Consider the following 13,959-nt stretch of genomic DNA (forward strand, 5'->3'; position numbering starts at 1 on the left):
AACAAGAGAGAGCAGTCGAGATAACACACCTCCAAGTCAAGCATTATCATGACTTTTTCCTTTTATCAAACTGTACATTACTCTAGCTGTCACACAGATCAGTTTTTCTTCAAATATAAAAATACACCTTTAACGAGAAAATTCTCAGTAATGTCGATAAAACAGCAATATTTGAAAACACTTATCCGAGACTTAAATAATCATGTTTCATAATTAGTAAACACAGAAGAAAATTATTCTCTCTTGGTAAAAGCCAACCTCGTGTTCAAATACATTATACTCTGCTGATGATAAAAGTATTTGAACAACTGCCTACCCACCCCACCCCTAACCCAACTCAACCACAGTCAACTAATAACAAGTTTGGGTTAATGTTGGGTTAAGGGAGGGGTGGCTGTGCAATTTCTCAGATAACGAAGACGATCCATGATAAATTCACCTTCCGGCGAATTTATCACATCTATTTAGATCAAAGATCTCAGCTTCTGTCAGCAACGAACTGACTTCAGTATCACGCCTATGTTATTAAATTACTTTTTACTTATCCACAAACTCTATCCTCATGCAATTAAGAATCTTTATATATATTAAGCATCGCACCATATAAGGAGGTCCAGCTTCCTGAGAAATCTTTCATCAAGAAGATTTCCAATGGTGTTCGCGCAATGTAGAAGCCATCATTACCGTTTTAATTTTTACTTTAAACTTTAAACTTCGTGCATGGGGGGTCAGTACTTAGTTTTCAGTGGCTTTTTGACGAAAAACGGAGACAGACAAATATTGCCCTATCTATTTCTCGCAAATTATGTTTTTTTCGTGTTCAAAGCACGCGGACAGAGGACTAAATACCACTCTTATCTTGAACTAGTTGATCAGTAACTACACCAACCACACCAAAAAGGCGGAAACGTCATGTAAGAACATCCGCAAGGGTAGGAGAGTTTTCTAAGATGACAAGCAACTGAACCCCGTAGGGCCCTCGTTCACCCAATGAGCTCGGATCCTGAAAATGCTGAAAACGCTCTTGGACCGGTTACTCCAGGAGACACATTTTCGTGATCCTATACTATCTGTGACCATAATTCCACAGTGTCAAGCCAGTCTTTGAGACGTTTAGCTTCTGATAACTCTAAACCTCAACAGGGTTAGATTTCACAAGAGGGCGCCGTTTTGCGGACATCCTTGTAGGCGCGGACCTCACTGATGTATCATAGGATCCTTCTTCAACGGCTTGAGGGGAAGAGGGAACACCTTCCAATTCTCCCTGAGCACCCCTTGGTAAAGCGTCTCCGTCCCCTGTGAGAGAGTCCCTTTGTTCTGGTGTCTCTCGATATCGCGCCACAATGTCGCAGTCATCTGAGTCTTTTTCTTCTGCCTGTAAAACCTCTCCATGTTCTGACATTTGTGTTTCGGATTCTGATAAGTTCAAGAGACTTCTTTTGCGCCGTCTAGTTTCTAAGCCTATTTCCCTTTTCTCCCATACTGGTTCCTCATCCTTCTGTTCAGCAAGGTTGTCTGCATCCCCCGGAACGGGATCAGTATCAGATGCGGTAGAGTTTTGTTGAGAGATTGGTCCCGGGGGAGTCAGCCCACCAACAGTCTCTTTCGAATCCGCAAGGCTCTCATCAGCTTCAGTAACGTCTGACAATTGCCTCTTGTCCGTACCAAGATTGCGTGACAACGCTGAAGCGTTCAGCACAGTTGCATCACTATTGTAAGTTGCATCTAGCTGGTCCAAATTTGGGTGTTGATCTCCACCAGAAAGACTTCCGTGTAGGGACTGAGACTGCGACTGCGTGGAACTTAGAGAGCCTGGGCGAGACCCTGAACTTTGACAAGATTCAGGATAACTAAGCGTCACGCAAGGAATATCCGACGTTCTTATCACGTGGGTAGTAGAGTTGTGTGTGCCTGGAACCATTTGGGTCCGAACATCTAACGGGTCGGAATGCGCGCGGGTCACAGAAGAGCGCCTGGACGAGACACCGTCGCCATTATCGCGAAAATTCAAATCGTAAGAGTTGCTGCCTCCCGAGGGAGACTCACGAGTGTTCTGAATGCTTCGTAGCATCTGCAGGACTAACTCAAGTTTAGAATCTATGATGGTCACTTGATGTTCCACCCTAGAAAGTCTTTTGGTTACATCTACTTTTCCCGAGCCTTCGTCATCTGAAAGAAAAAAATAGTCTTTAAATTTTCAAATAATAACAGCCGTCGCTTACCTTACTTCGTCAACCCAAGCATTAATATATCAGTGTCAGTGTCCCTCCCTCTCCCTACACTAACTGGTAAAATAATTTCATCGAAAAGTCGAATGCAACAAGGGATTGCAATGGTTTCGCTTCACTTAGTTCTGTGAAAACGCGCTACTTTCTCAATCAGATCCAAAATTAACCCATGCAAGGCTGTCACTCTCGTTTTCAACTAGAGACTCTCAGTGTTTGAGTTTTCAAACATCTGCAGGTCACCATAAGATACATGTTTCTTTAGACGATGAGCAATTTGATATGTTAGGTCACCATGTAATGACCTGATCACCTACCTCCTTCACTCCTGTGAGATTTATCCATCCTAGAGTAATCAATAGGAAGCCACAGGTTACTCCACATACAAACGACTATCACATTAGATTTTCCAACAAACTATCTGCGGCTTTTCATCAAAAAAACTGAATCGCACTTGAATGAACTACACATATATTTGCTTTATAAGCAAATAGTCATTGGGAATATAATGACACGAATATTAGACGTCTAAAACACCAACGATTGACTAATTGAAGGGGAAAAAAAGATAGAGGACAGCTTACACAACTTTTTATAAGAAACTTGCATGCGCTTTAGTTTCGCTGAACATCGCTCGTTGAATGGCTCAAAGAAAACAGGCATAACTTCCAGGACCAATCAAAATCAATCACGACTATTGTGCAAGCATTTTACCCCGCTTGGAGTGCTTGCAACGTGTATTTGCTTCGAGTTCTGATTGGTTATGTTGGACACGGACACTTATTGATCCCTGGCTCCGCATCATGTCACCTGAAACCTTCTCACAAGATTCCTTGAAACCGCGCAGTTAAATTTTCTCTCTTTCGCTTAAACCTACCATGACTGAATATGAAATAAGACTCTAGAACCACGGATTAGTTTTGCCCTTACTTAGCCTGGAGACTTTTAATTCTTGCTAACATTTCCACGTGGCCTGTTGAGTATTGTTCAATCACATCTTTAACATCATATGGTCTCCTGGCCTCCTGCACAAACCAACAAGGAAAGGAAAGATAATAAGTTAAAACAACTTTCAACTGACCGTCGAGAGGAATCCGGGATAGCTTTGTTTTTACGTTACTTTCTCTCTGTGATTGGTCCAGAAAACTCGCCCCTTTCTCTCAACCAATCAGATGCAAAACTAAAATCAATCACGACTTAGTCGCCCGTGTTATCCCGCAGTTTAGGAGATTTGGTTAGTTTTCCTTTGAGTTTTCATTGGCTCTTAGAGGTATTTTCCTGCCTTCTGATTGGCTGTTAAGATTACTTTGGTTTTGGTTTAACGAAACTAAATCGAGAAGCGCGCTAAACATCCAACTATGTTGTTTTCTTCCTGTTGTTGAGGTTTGTTCTCTCCCACTTCCTAACGAGAAAATTCATCCCAATTCCCTGTAAAGCTACACATACCTCCATACATTTGTTAGGGAATTCCAGAAAGTTTGCTTGGGAACATGGCTCGAGAACTCGTAGACATAAATTGTTTACCCGCCACGTCCGTAAAGATTTTAACGTTGCCACAACGTTATATTTGAAACACCACAGAAAATTTACTTTGTGGACAATTTTGAAGGTTTCTTCTTATCTTACAAATTCATCTTCAGAGGAACTAGAGTTTCGTTTCCCTCGCCTTAAACTTCCCAAGTTGTAACTCTGAGCTACTCCTAGCAACAGTTTTTGGGAAAGTCTATGTGAATAACCTAAGATAATTCTTCTGTAGAATTATTTCAAAGGTTTATCTTACTGATTTAGCGAAAGACGAACAACACAATCAGGATTCTCTCACCTTGAATTTCCTAATTGCAACTCTGAGCTTTAAAATTCGAATGAGACGGATCGCCAACTTTTGAGCATTTGTCAACCTGTTGAAGGAAGTCATTTCAGTTGAGATTTGAAAAACCCCATTTAATCCGTAGATGTCTTAATAAAAATTTCACAAAGAAAAACGCTTACTCGATACACGGTCGTTCCCCATCTGTCTGTAAAGCCAAAAGTGCATTTTCATCTGCAATATCGTAGACGATAATGCATACATTAGTCAAAAAAAACTGAAGGGAAATATTTTTTCATCAATAATTGTCTGTGCTCAAATGCTTTAATGCCCGAGTAACGTCGAAAACTGCACCCACAGTTCCTTACAAATGAAGTGTGTGTTATTAATCTCTCATTGGTTGTCCCAGTTTTTAATATCTGCGAATTAATACCAACTAATCATGACAAATTTCTGAAGATTACGTTATCAGAGTGAATCATGGATTTACCTCGTGCGACCAATATACTGCATAATCGGTTCATGCTTCCTGCGCATGGTTAGTAAATACAAAGCTTACCGACCCACCTGACAGAGGCGATATCTCTCCATTAAGTTACAATATTTTAACTGTTTATGTACAAATTATTTGATTAGAGGTTAAACTTTCCTTCAAAACAAGACAAATAGACAAGTTCATCGTCCTTGAATTCAGCTATGACGTAAGAAAGTATACATTTAAATGTCATGTAACACTCAATTTTTGACTTTATACAAGGGCGTTATGGACGTTTTGTGTCAAATTAAGCACTCACTGCAAGGTCTCTTTTAAGTGGAAAATAATATATAGAATTCAAAAAATTTTTAAGGTCAGTTAATAGATCACTACGCGTTTCAAACAGCACGTTTACATCCATTAATTTTTTTTTAAATTCCTCCATTTTACTATTACGACAAAAGGCAAGTTTAGAAACTCCGAGATGACTATCGATCAAAACGTTAATCATTATCCATCAACTGTCAATCACTGTCAATCACTTACCGCCCCAAATCAAAGGTGCAATTGATTGCTTTCTGGAGTGAACAACTGAACACTGAACGTTATGTGACGACAGCATCGTGACTATAGCGTCATGGCTAGTCACGGATCCGAATTTCGACCTGGTACCCTCAGCTGAAGATAGATCGAATTGTATTTCAAATTTTAATTTATTGTTAGTTTATTAAGCTGGAATTCCTCGATGAGGGCCCCCCAAAAGTAAACCTAATTGTTGTCAATTCAAGAATTACAGATTGCATCGCTAATTTTTAAAGGTGAGCTGTACTACTGAAAACCCTCCTCCAACAGTTCCTTCTCTTTTGAGGGGCGGTTGAGGGGGGAAAAGTAATAGGGGGGTCCCTAGCAGAGGAAATACAGTACCAAGTAATAAATTAAGACAAACCTTACATTTAAAGAGTATGGAAACTTTTCCATGCTTATTTAAAATAATAAAAGTAATACAAATGGTCACTATTTTAATGATACTCTGCCTTTACCACTCTCAAATGTTATTTTGTTTATAACCACGATTTAACCTTCAAATGCCTCAAAGATCTGAGTGACTTAAGTATTCCCAAATTCAGATTCATTTACACAACAATTGTGGACCTTTTACTTTAAGAGAAATAATATGCTAAACTTTAAATTTACCTTTTTTCAGTTTTGAAAATATTTACTATTTTTTGTCTTTAGGTCTGCCTACCGCTTACCAATTAAAAAAAAGTATTTCAGATTTCACAGTTGAAACATTCACAATGTACTTTTTGAGGTTATTTCATGTTCAGAGCTGTTTATATTGATCAAAGTAAATAATCATTCATTCGCCTAATTTAGAATCGATTTAGAACCATAGAATTAAGTTAACACATGCATGCCACAGGAATCCCATATTTTCATACTGGCTAGTGCCTATCTTTCTGTAAAACAGTGGATTGCTATGTTAGTTCTTGCAAGTGCTGAAGACAGTGCAAGTGCTAGTTCACTGGTGCATTCTTACTAATAAAGGAAAAATAAACAAAATAATGTGAGAAAATTAAAAAACAGCATATCTACTACACTTATCTTATTGTTAAAAGCTAGAATCGTGTATTCATTGTATTCATTGAATTCTCCAAGTGCCATATCAAAGACAGCATCTCCAAAAACAAAGTACTCCCCTTCTAGCAGAAAGTGTTGAGCAGGGTATTGTTTTCTGACATATACACTTTTTAAAGAAACATTGAAATCATCTTTCGTCAGATTTTTGGCACAGTCCTATCATTCCCTAGGTTTTCCAAAGAACTTCTGCACTTAAATTTTCCAAAATGCTTGTCTGTAGGGCTATTACCTCCAGTTCCAAAAGAAATCAGTTACAAAGTAGTGAAGAGAGTCAAACATGATTCTCAGTTATAGATAATGCCCATACAAGATTTAAAACTGATTTTTGCAAGAACCAGTTGATAGTGTGTGAGGCAACAGACCCCATGGATTTAACTGCATGTGGTAAACAAGGCTGATGACAACTTGTCACAACACTTTTCTGGATGTTTTGCAGACTGCAGCAGGATTAAATGCAACAATCAGATGAGAAATGATGTCAAAGTAAGGATATTTTGATGCTTATATATATGCCATCATCTGCAACATTTCCACAGCCTCTTCATCAACTCCCTCACTTACAAAAACCAGCCCTAAATATTGTCTTTTTTGTCTGACAATAACAAACTTTAACCCTTTCTCCTCCTGAGTTAGATCCATGGCCAGTCGACATTTTTCAGTTTGGTTCTTGTGGACATCTCACAGAATAACTTGCTAAACTCACCAACCAAATGACAGCTATGCAGCAGCAATTTTTGTGCTCAAAGAGTTTACTTTAAAGTTTCTTTTTTTTTTTGGCAAAATTGGGTTTTTTAATATTTTCTGGGCTTGACTGCATGCTATTTGAGCAACACCACCTTACTCAAAAAGACTCAGCCACCCACTGCTAATTAGAAAAAATTGAAGACTGGACTGACTCAAGACAGCATGCCAAAAATTGTGCCTTGAATTTTTCTGAAAAGGTTTGCTTTTGTACTCTTGGGCTCAAAAGGGTTAAAGTCAAAAAATGGGCACAGTGTCTCACCAATAAAATCACTGTCTAATACACTGCAGGTGCTAGCCTTCCTGTCATAATTAGCAGTCAATTGTGAATCAGATCTAGTGGATTGCACATCATATGACTCTCTTCTTAACCCTTTCTGTTTTGTCCATAGAGACCGTTTCCTTTTACGTTGAGAATCTGATAGAGGAGGATAATCATCTTCCACTCCCACCATACCTGTGGTGCCTGTTTTCTCCATCACAGCCTTCAAGAGGTGCTGCTGACGATTGTAATAGATTGACGGCAGCCATGTTGCTACTGACTTTGAGTCAAGATCAGCACAGAAGAGCCGCCAATATGACTGCAGAGAAGAGACGAAGAACAAACCTAAAATCAATATGCATATTCACCTTACTGTTCTCTATCCATTTTCTAAGCTCCTGACTAGGAGAATTTGTTTAGCAATCAAGAACTTTTTTAGTTGGTGATTGTTTCCTTAATGTGTGATTCAGGGGTGATATCGTAAGGAGAAATTAGATGCTGGCCATTCCCTGTCAAAGGGTTAAAATGAGTATCACGTCTCCTCCATTACAAAGTTAAATACCATCCAGAGGTGTTCAATGGTTAGCCACAAGGAAGAATTGCAGGACTTCTTTTAGAGTGGGTACTTGGCATCAATCTTAAAGCAAAATGATAAAATTATATAAATACCTGAAGGAGAATTGCAGCAGGCCTTCTTCTCCTGTGAAAATGTTTCTGCCTCTGCTGTTGTGTGACCTTTAATGCAAATCCTGATCCTAAAATACCCTAGAAAACAATGAAAAAATTAAAATGCAATGTTCTTAGTGTTCTTAAAACTCAGTGCCTCTGGTTTCAACAAAGCTTGCTGCACAACTTTAAATGAGAAAATGATTTTGATTCTGGAGAAAACAAAACTTACTTTCACAATCAAGGTTTTTCAATCAGCCTCATTCAAATTAGGAACACAGAAAAGGCCTATTATACTGTATCACAAAGCTCAAATTGCAATGTATAAAGACTGTGTTTTAGAAGTCCAACATCTCCAAAGCAAAACAAGGCCTTTGATACATAGTTTTTATTCTCGAGCCAACAAAACTCACTTTCATGAAAAAGGTTCAGCTCCTAATCTCAATTTGAAGTGAGAGATTTTTAGAAACTAGAAATGGCAGTAAAGTAATCACTAAAAATCACAATTGTATCAGTATTTTTCCCCTCCCTCAAGTTCTAGGCACATAGCTGTGTAGTTCAATTGTTATTTATAATATTACCAAATTTAGATTATTCCACCAATTAATGTTAAATGGGTAAAATTACTTGATTTACCCAATGTAATACCTCTAAATACTTACAGCAGGAAGAGCAAAAAAGGAAATCCCAGAGATGAAAAACAGAGCAGCACAACACTTTCCATACCAAGTGGAAGGTACAGTGTCACCATAACCAACTGTTGTAAGGGTTACCTGCAACATTAACCAATCATATTGTTGACTTTACTAGGGGGCAGAGGGCAGGGAGAAGCAAGGGAGGGTGCAGTCAAGGGTAGAGGTACAAGGAGGAGGAGAGGAAGGGAAGGGTCAAGAATAGAGGGTGGAAGGAAGAGAGCAAGGAAGGAGGAGAGGAGTGGTGGGAGAGGAAGGAGCAAGGAAAGGAGGGAGGACAAGAGGAAGGGAGAGAAAGAGAAGGAAGAGTGGGAGGGGGAGGAAAGGAAGGGAAGGGAAGGAAAGGGAGAGAGGGGGATGGAGGGAGAGAGGAAGGAAAAGAGAAGGAAGAGAGAGGAGCAGAGAAACAGGGGAGAGGTGTAAGGGTAGGAGATAATCAAGAAAAGAAGGGAAGAAGAGGAAGTAAAGGAAGGAAATTTATAAAACTTCTGAGGGTTATTAGGAGTAGATGGAAAGGAGTCAAGTGAGACAGAAAGGTAAGAAAGAGGAGTAAAGAGGAAGACAAAGAGATAGACATTACATGAAAAGTTTAGTCAATTGACATGTGTGCACTTACAATTCCCCACCAAAAGGAGCTAGGCCAGCTGTCAAATTCACTATTTGAATCTTTTTCAACCATGTAGAGTACAAAGGATGCAAATATTAAACTGATAAAACCAAGATAAAATGTTGTGAGAAGTTCCTGAAAACAAAGAGAAATATCACATCAGAATCACTGTTAATTACTCTTTACACCCTAACATCAATATGCATATTCTCCATACTGTTCTCTATACATTACCTATGGACCTTTTCAGCCTAACATCAGTATGCATATTCTCCATACTGTTCTCTATACATTGCCTATGGACCTTTTCACCCTAACATCAGTATGCATATTCTCCATACTGTTCTCTATACATTAGCTGAGGACCTTTTCAGCCTAACATCAGTATGCATATTCTCCATACTGTTCTCTATACATTTTCTAAGGTGCTGATGAGGAGAACCTTTTTAACAATCAAGAACTTCTTAAGTAGGTGATCACTTCCTGTGCATGATTCATGGGTGATATCGTAGAGTGAAAAGTTTAATAATTATATAATTTATGGTTCAAGAGAACTTAATTCAATTTAATTTTATTCCCACCTGACGATGAACAAAGATCACGGAGCCCAAAAGTTTCCATGTTCCTCCCTGCCTATCAAATCTCAAAACCCGAAGGAGTGGAAGAAATCTCAGTAACCTGGGAGATAAAAACAGAAAATCATTGTAATCAAAGTAGGGCACAAGAATGGGCACAAAATTCAAAGACAAGAAATGGCAAAAAATGTAGTAATACCTGACTGGAGAAGAAGACGTGTTACTAGCTAGGGACACAGCGACAATTGAAGAAATAATGACTACCATATCTGCAACAAAAAATAAAAAAATAAACATAAAAAATTGTCACACAGCATATTTCCTTGAATAAGCACCTAAGAAAAGCAACTTCACCAAAAAAGTGCCAATATGGCCATAATGTCAAACAAGTGCCCCTACTGTCCTCCCTAAGGTTTGTGGTGCTAAGAAGTGACTAGGAGGTTAAGTAGGAGTTAAGTAGGAGTTAAGTAGGAGGTAACTATGGCAACTCTGTGACTGACATCCACCTTACCACCCTTACATGACTCACCAATGGAAGACTACAAATAGAGACAAAATTCTTAGCAATGAGGTTGGAAGAAAGCAGAGCAGCAGCTTGTGAGCATGTTAGACAAGATATACCAGGAGTTAACCAAACTGACATCCACAGAAGAGTTGCAAAACTGCAGCAGCCCCAGTAAGACCTGGTGCTACTGCTGCAGGAGTAAACGTAACTTGACCACAAGCTAATAATCTGACAAAAACTAGCAGTTATACAGCAGTTGAAATGTCACAATCAATACACGATTGATTAGCCTGGCTCTTACATTATGGGACACATGACTAACATACTGAGACATTAACACATTACATTACAATATGATACCCAGCATTTTCAGAACTAGTTTTTTAACAGAATTTGTATCATGTGGAATAATATCCCTGATGATGTCAAGTTAGCTGAATCCTTGAGTTCATTCAAGTGCCAACTTAAATCATTATTTTCTAAGCATCCCTTTACAATGTTTTTCATGGGGACAACATTCATGATGCTATTATCTAAGCCATATATAAACACAATGCCACAAAAAAAAAAATAGAAAAAGTACAAAATTGATCAACATCATACCTATTATAGAATATATCTGCACAGCAAAGCGCAGTCTTCCTTTGATTCCTACATAAGCACTTCGACAGCCAGCTGCCCAAAATCTTATACAATACTCTACTACAAATATGACTATTAAAATAATTTCCTGTAAATAAAACAAAATTGAAATTAGTTTTGGTTAGTGAAGCTTTACAAAGATACATGTAAGTGTGCTCTTTAGCCTACCGACTCAACTCATGAATCAAAGCACACAAATCATGAAAGGAAGAAAACTATCAATTAGGGGATTATTAGTTGATCCAATACCAAATTCTCAGAACTAACACGACAAGAATTGTATTGCAGACAATAAGGAGAATCACTAATGAGATCTAGGAGTGAAAGGGTATGACCTCATCATCACTTCTGATCCTCAGGTTTCCCTAACAGTTCACTTTAGATAATAAAATAAAAAACAGGCACATGAAAAACAGGAACTGACAAGGTTTACAACATTACATGATACTCTTCACAAATTTTCTCTATTATTATTAAATTAAAGCCTAAAACACCAGCAATACAAAATGAAAACTTGGACGTCATGCAGGCCAACCAAATTGGCCCCTTTTATCACAGATTCTGGGGCCAAAATTCTTTCCTACTCCCCACAGAGACTTAAATAACTTTAAGCAATTCATGCCCCTCATCAATGCCACAGCTTTCAAAGTCTGTGTCTTATTTTGTGCACTGTTATTCACTCACCACTACTAAAATTGGTGTCTGTAAAACTTCTTCATAGTTTTCTTCTTTTGTACGCACTGTGCTCAGCACACTTAAAATCAAACTTACAATCACCAGGAAAAATCTGCAAGTAAATCAAGAACACTCAGAAAATCATACGTGCTGCAATTTTCCTCCAGAATCAATAAATAGACTGCTTGACCTTTAAAACACATAGCAGATGCATAACATCAACACAGTGACATATCATGATGAAATGCCCCAAGGAACTACTTGATACACTTGTAAGGTCATCATCTGTTATTATATGATATGTTTATTTTTCTCCTTAAGCAGGGTGAAAGAATATTCCATATCATACTGAAACCAGACCAGTTAAGTAAATAAGACTTCACATGAGTGTGGTTGATCAAAAGAGCTCTGTAATCTGTGAGAAAAACTATGAGAAGATTACCCTCCTACTATCCAGTGCTTTTCACCATTAAAAATTCCCAGATCTTTTGGGAAACAGTTGGACCACAAGCATGCATGAAAAATGAAAAGAGATTCATAAGACAAATGAGAACTGATTTAAGAAGGATTCTATTTAATGAAGGCCCATTTTGCAAAAGAGATGATAAACAAAAATGAACAATTTTATTCCATGCTCAAATGTACTGACTCTAATTGTGAAAGTAAACCCCACAAATGAAAATATAGAACAGGTAACACAAGCGTTTAAGGATAACACCATTTGAGCAGATTATACTCTTCCCCGGTCAAATATCGTTTTCACACCTAAAGCATTTGTCATTTAATCAACACCTCAATGCACTGTCAAACTCTCTAATGTGAATCAATAGGAAGATTCTTTGCAGGACCATGGAAAGGTTGTTATACTGCCAAAGCCTTCGAAAATTTTTTTCAATAAAGTAACCAACATGAAACAAATATCAGTTAAGCTGGAATCAACACACACTAAGTACAACCTTATATAACTATTATTTTTGACAACCGAAAAAACAGAAATAGCTCTTAAGAAAAACGTTCTCATATTTATACAGTAATATCAAGACTGCAAACAGACACGTTGAAGAGCATTACTAAGATGACCTTGGTTGATGAACCCACTCTTACGTCAACAGATTTTTATTCTTATCCCTTCAGACTTATCAACTGGAAACACTACATACATCTCAGAATTTGAGATGGAAAGAAAACAATGCCACAAGGTAAAAAAAAAAAAAAAAAAAAAGATGTGAAAGTTTTTAAGTAGGTAATTTAATTAGCTGGTCTGCTTCTAAAACTCATGTGGCAACAATATTTTTCACTTAAATGTAAATAGTTTCTTTTATATTTTGCTGCTTTCAAATAGTTTTGTCTGGCAAAACCTGACATGAAAAGAAAAGAGAATCCCTGCCCTGATGTATTTTCTTTGAAATGGTCAGTGGTTCCAATGCTGACTTCACAATTTAGGAAAATATATCAACAGTCTTTTGTGTGGTCTATTTTGTGTTTTTCCTGGTTGCCAAACATACCCAGCAAGGGTCTTGAGCCAAAAAATTTGAGCAATCCAATTTCAGAATCTGTTGAGAAAAAAGTACTTTTTCACCTGACCTTTTCGATCTTTTTGACCAAATAATGCAACAGAATCTTCTTAATAATTCACAATTGGCTTTTAAAAACAGCTCTCCCTGATAAAAATTTGAGAGATATTTAGCCTTGGCATATGCAAATGTAACCACTATTTTTGTTTTCAGAGGAAAATCGTAGAGTGTTGATTGACATCTAGGGACAGTGTAATTTTATCCCTCCATGAACAGCTTGGCAAAAAAAATTGAAGGCTGTTGATTGTAAAAATATTGCATTGAGTGGAAAGAACAGATAAACATGTGATCCAGGAGGACATAATTGCCTCAAAGTACAATAATGTGTGAATTAAATTATCCGCCGACAACATGTCTTGAAAACCACAAAGCATATTATAAATGAGGTTAATTAGAGAGTGATTTGTAATAAATCAGGAGAACTTTATACATTTTGAATAAGGTCTCTGTATTCGATAGAAAAACAAAATGCTTTGAACGTTCCGATCCAAATTATTTTAAGGATTAATCAAGTACTTTGCCCAAAAAAAGCTTTCCAAGTGATTCAAGAATTGATCTTGAGAGCACAAAATAAATAAAATTAACAATAGTTCACAGTATTCCAGTAAAAGACATACCCGAATAATTTGACGAGACACGAAAATAATAATATTTAAGTCTTACCAGTGCAAATAGGTTCCGTTTGTAGGCTTTATTATTAAAAAGCACGCCTAGCTCTCTACGTGGCCTACTTCGTTGTAATGTAAATCAAAGTTCTGTGCCGTTTTAATATTTTGAATGCATTCCCATCTGATCGCTACAATTTGCAATTCGAGGATTTTTAATTCTCACACAAGGCTAATTAATAGCAAAAAATTATCTCGACTTGCAAG

At 37.6% G+C, this 13,959-nt stretch overlaps 1 protein-coding gene across 4 annotated transcripts in view; it reads right to left on the minus strand.

Moving 5' to 3' along the window:
- Window positions 1-36: 36 nt before the first annotated feature.
- The window catches only part of LOC111333659 (potassium voltage-gated channel subfamily KQT member 1), a 14,849-nt gene continuing 926 nt past the window's right edge, over window positions 37-13,959 (minus strand). The window contains exons 2-15 of one of the 4 annotated variants that reach the window (XM_022939285.2): window positions 11,523-11,625; window positions 10,800-10,926; window positions 9,891-9,960; window positions 9,698-9,794; window positions 9,126-9,251; window positions 8,480-8,590; window positions 7,821-7,916; window positions 7,152-7,470; window positions 5,054-5,185; window positions 4,215-4,266; window positions 4,048-4,123; window positions 3,156-3,250; window positions 2,543-2,571; window positions 37-2,169 (exon numbers count right to left, since the gene is read on the minus strand). In XM_022939285.2, coding sequence (XP_022795020.1) covers window positions 1,130-2,169; window positions 2,543-2,571; window positions 3,156-3,250; window positions 4,048-4,123; window positions 4,215-4,266; window positions 5,054-5,185; window positions 7,152-7,470; window positions 7,821-7,916; window positions 8,480-8,590; window positions 9,126-9,251; window positions 9,698-9,794; window positions 9,891-9,960; window positions 10,800-10,926; window positions 11,523-11,625 — 2,473 coding nt within the window. In that variant the 3' untranslated portion in view covers window positions 37-1,129. The remainder of the gene's footprint in view (window positions 2,170-2,542; window positions 2,572-3,155; window positions 3,251-4,047; window positions 4,124-4,214; window positions 4,267-5,053; window positions 5,186-7,151; window positions 7,471-7,820; window positions 7,917-8,479; window positions 8,591-9,125; window positions 9,252-9,697; window positions 9,795-9,890; window positions 9,961-10,799; window positions 10,927-11,522; window positions 11,626-13,959) is intronic. The other 3 variants (XM_022939287.2, XM_022939286.2, XM_022939288.2) reach the window with 3 other exon arrangements.

The sequence above is a fragment of the Stylophora pistillata genome, chromosome 2 (genome assembly GCF_964205215.1).
Source record: "Stylophora pistillata chromosome 2, jaStyPist1.2, whole genome shotgun sequence".
Lineage (NCBI taxonomy): Eukaryota > Metazoa > Cnidaria > Anthozoa > Scleractinia > Pocilloporidae > Stylophora > Stylophora pistillata.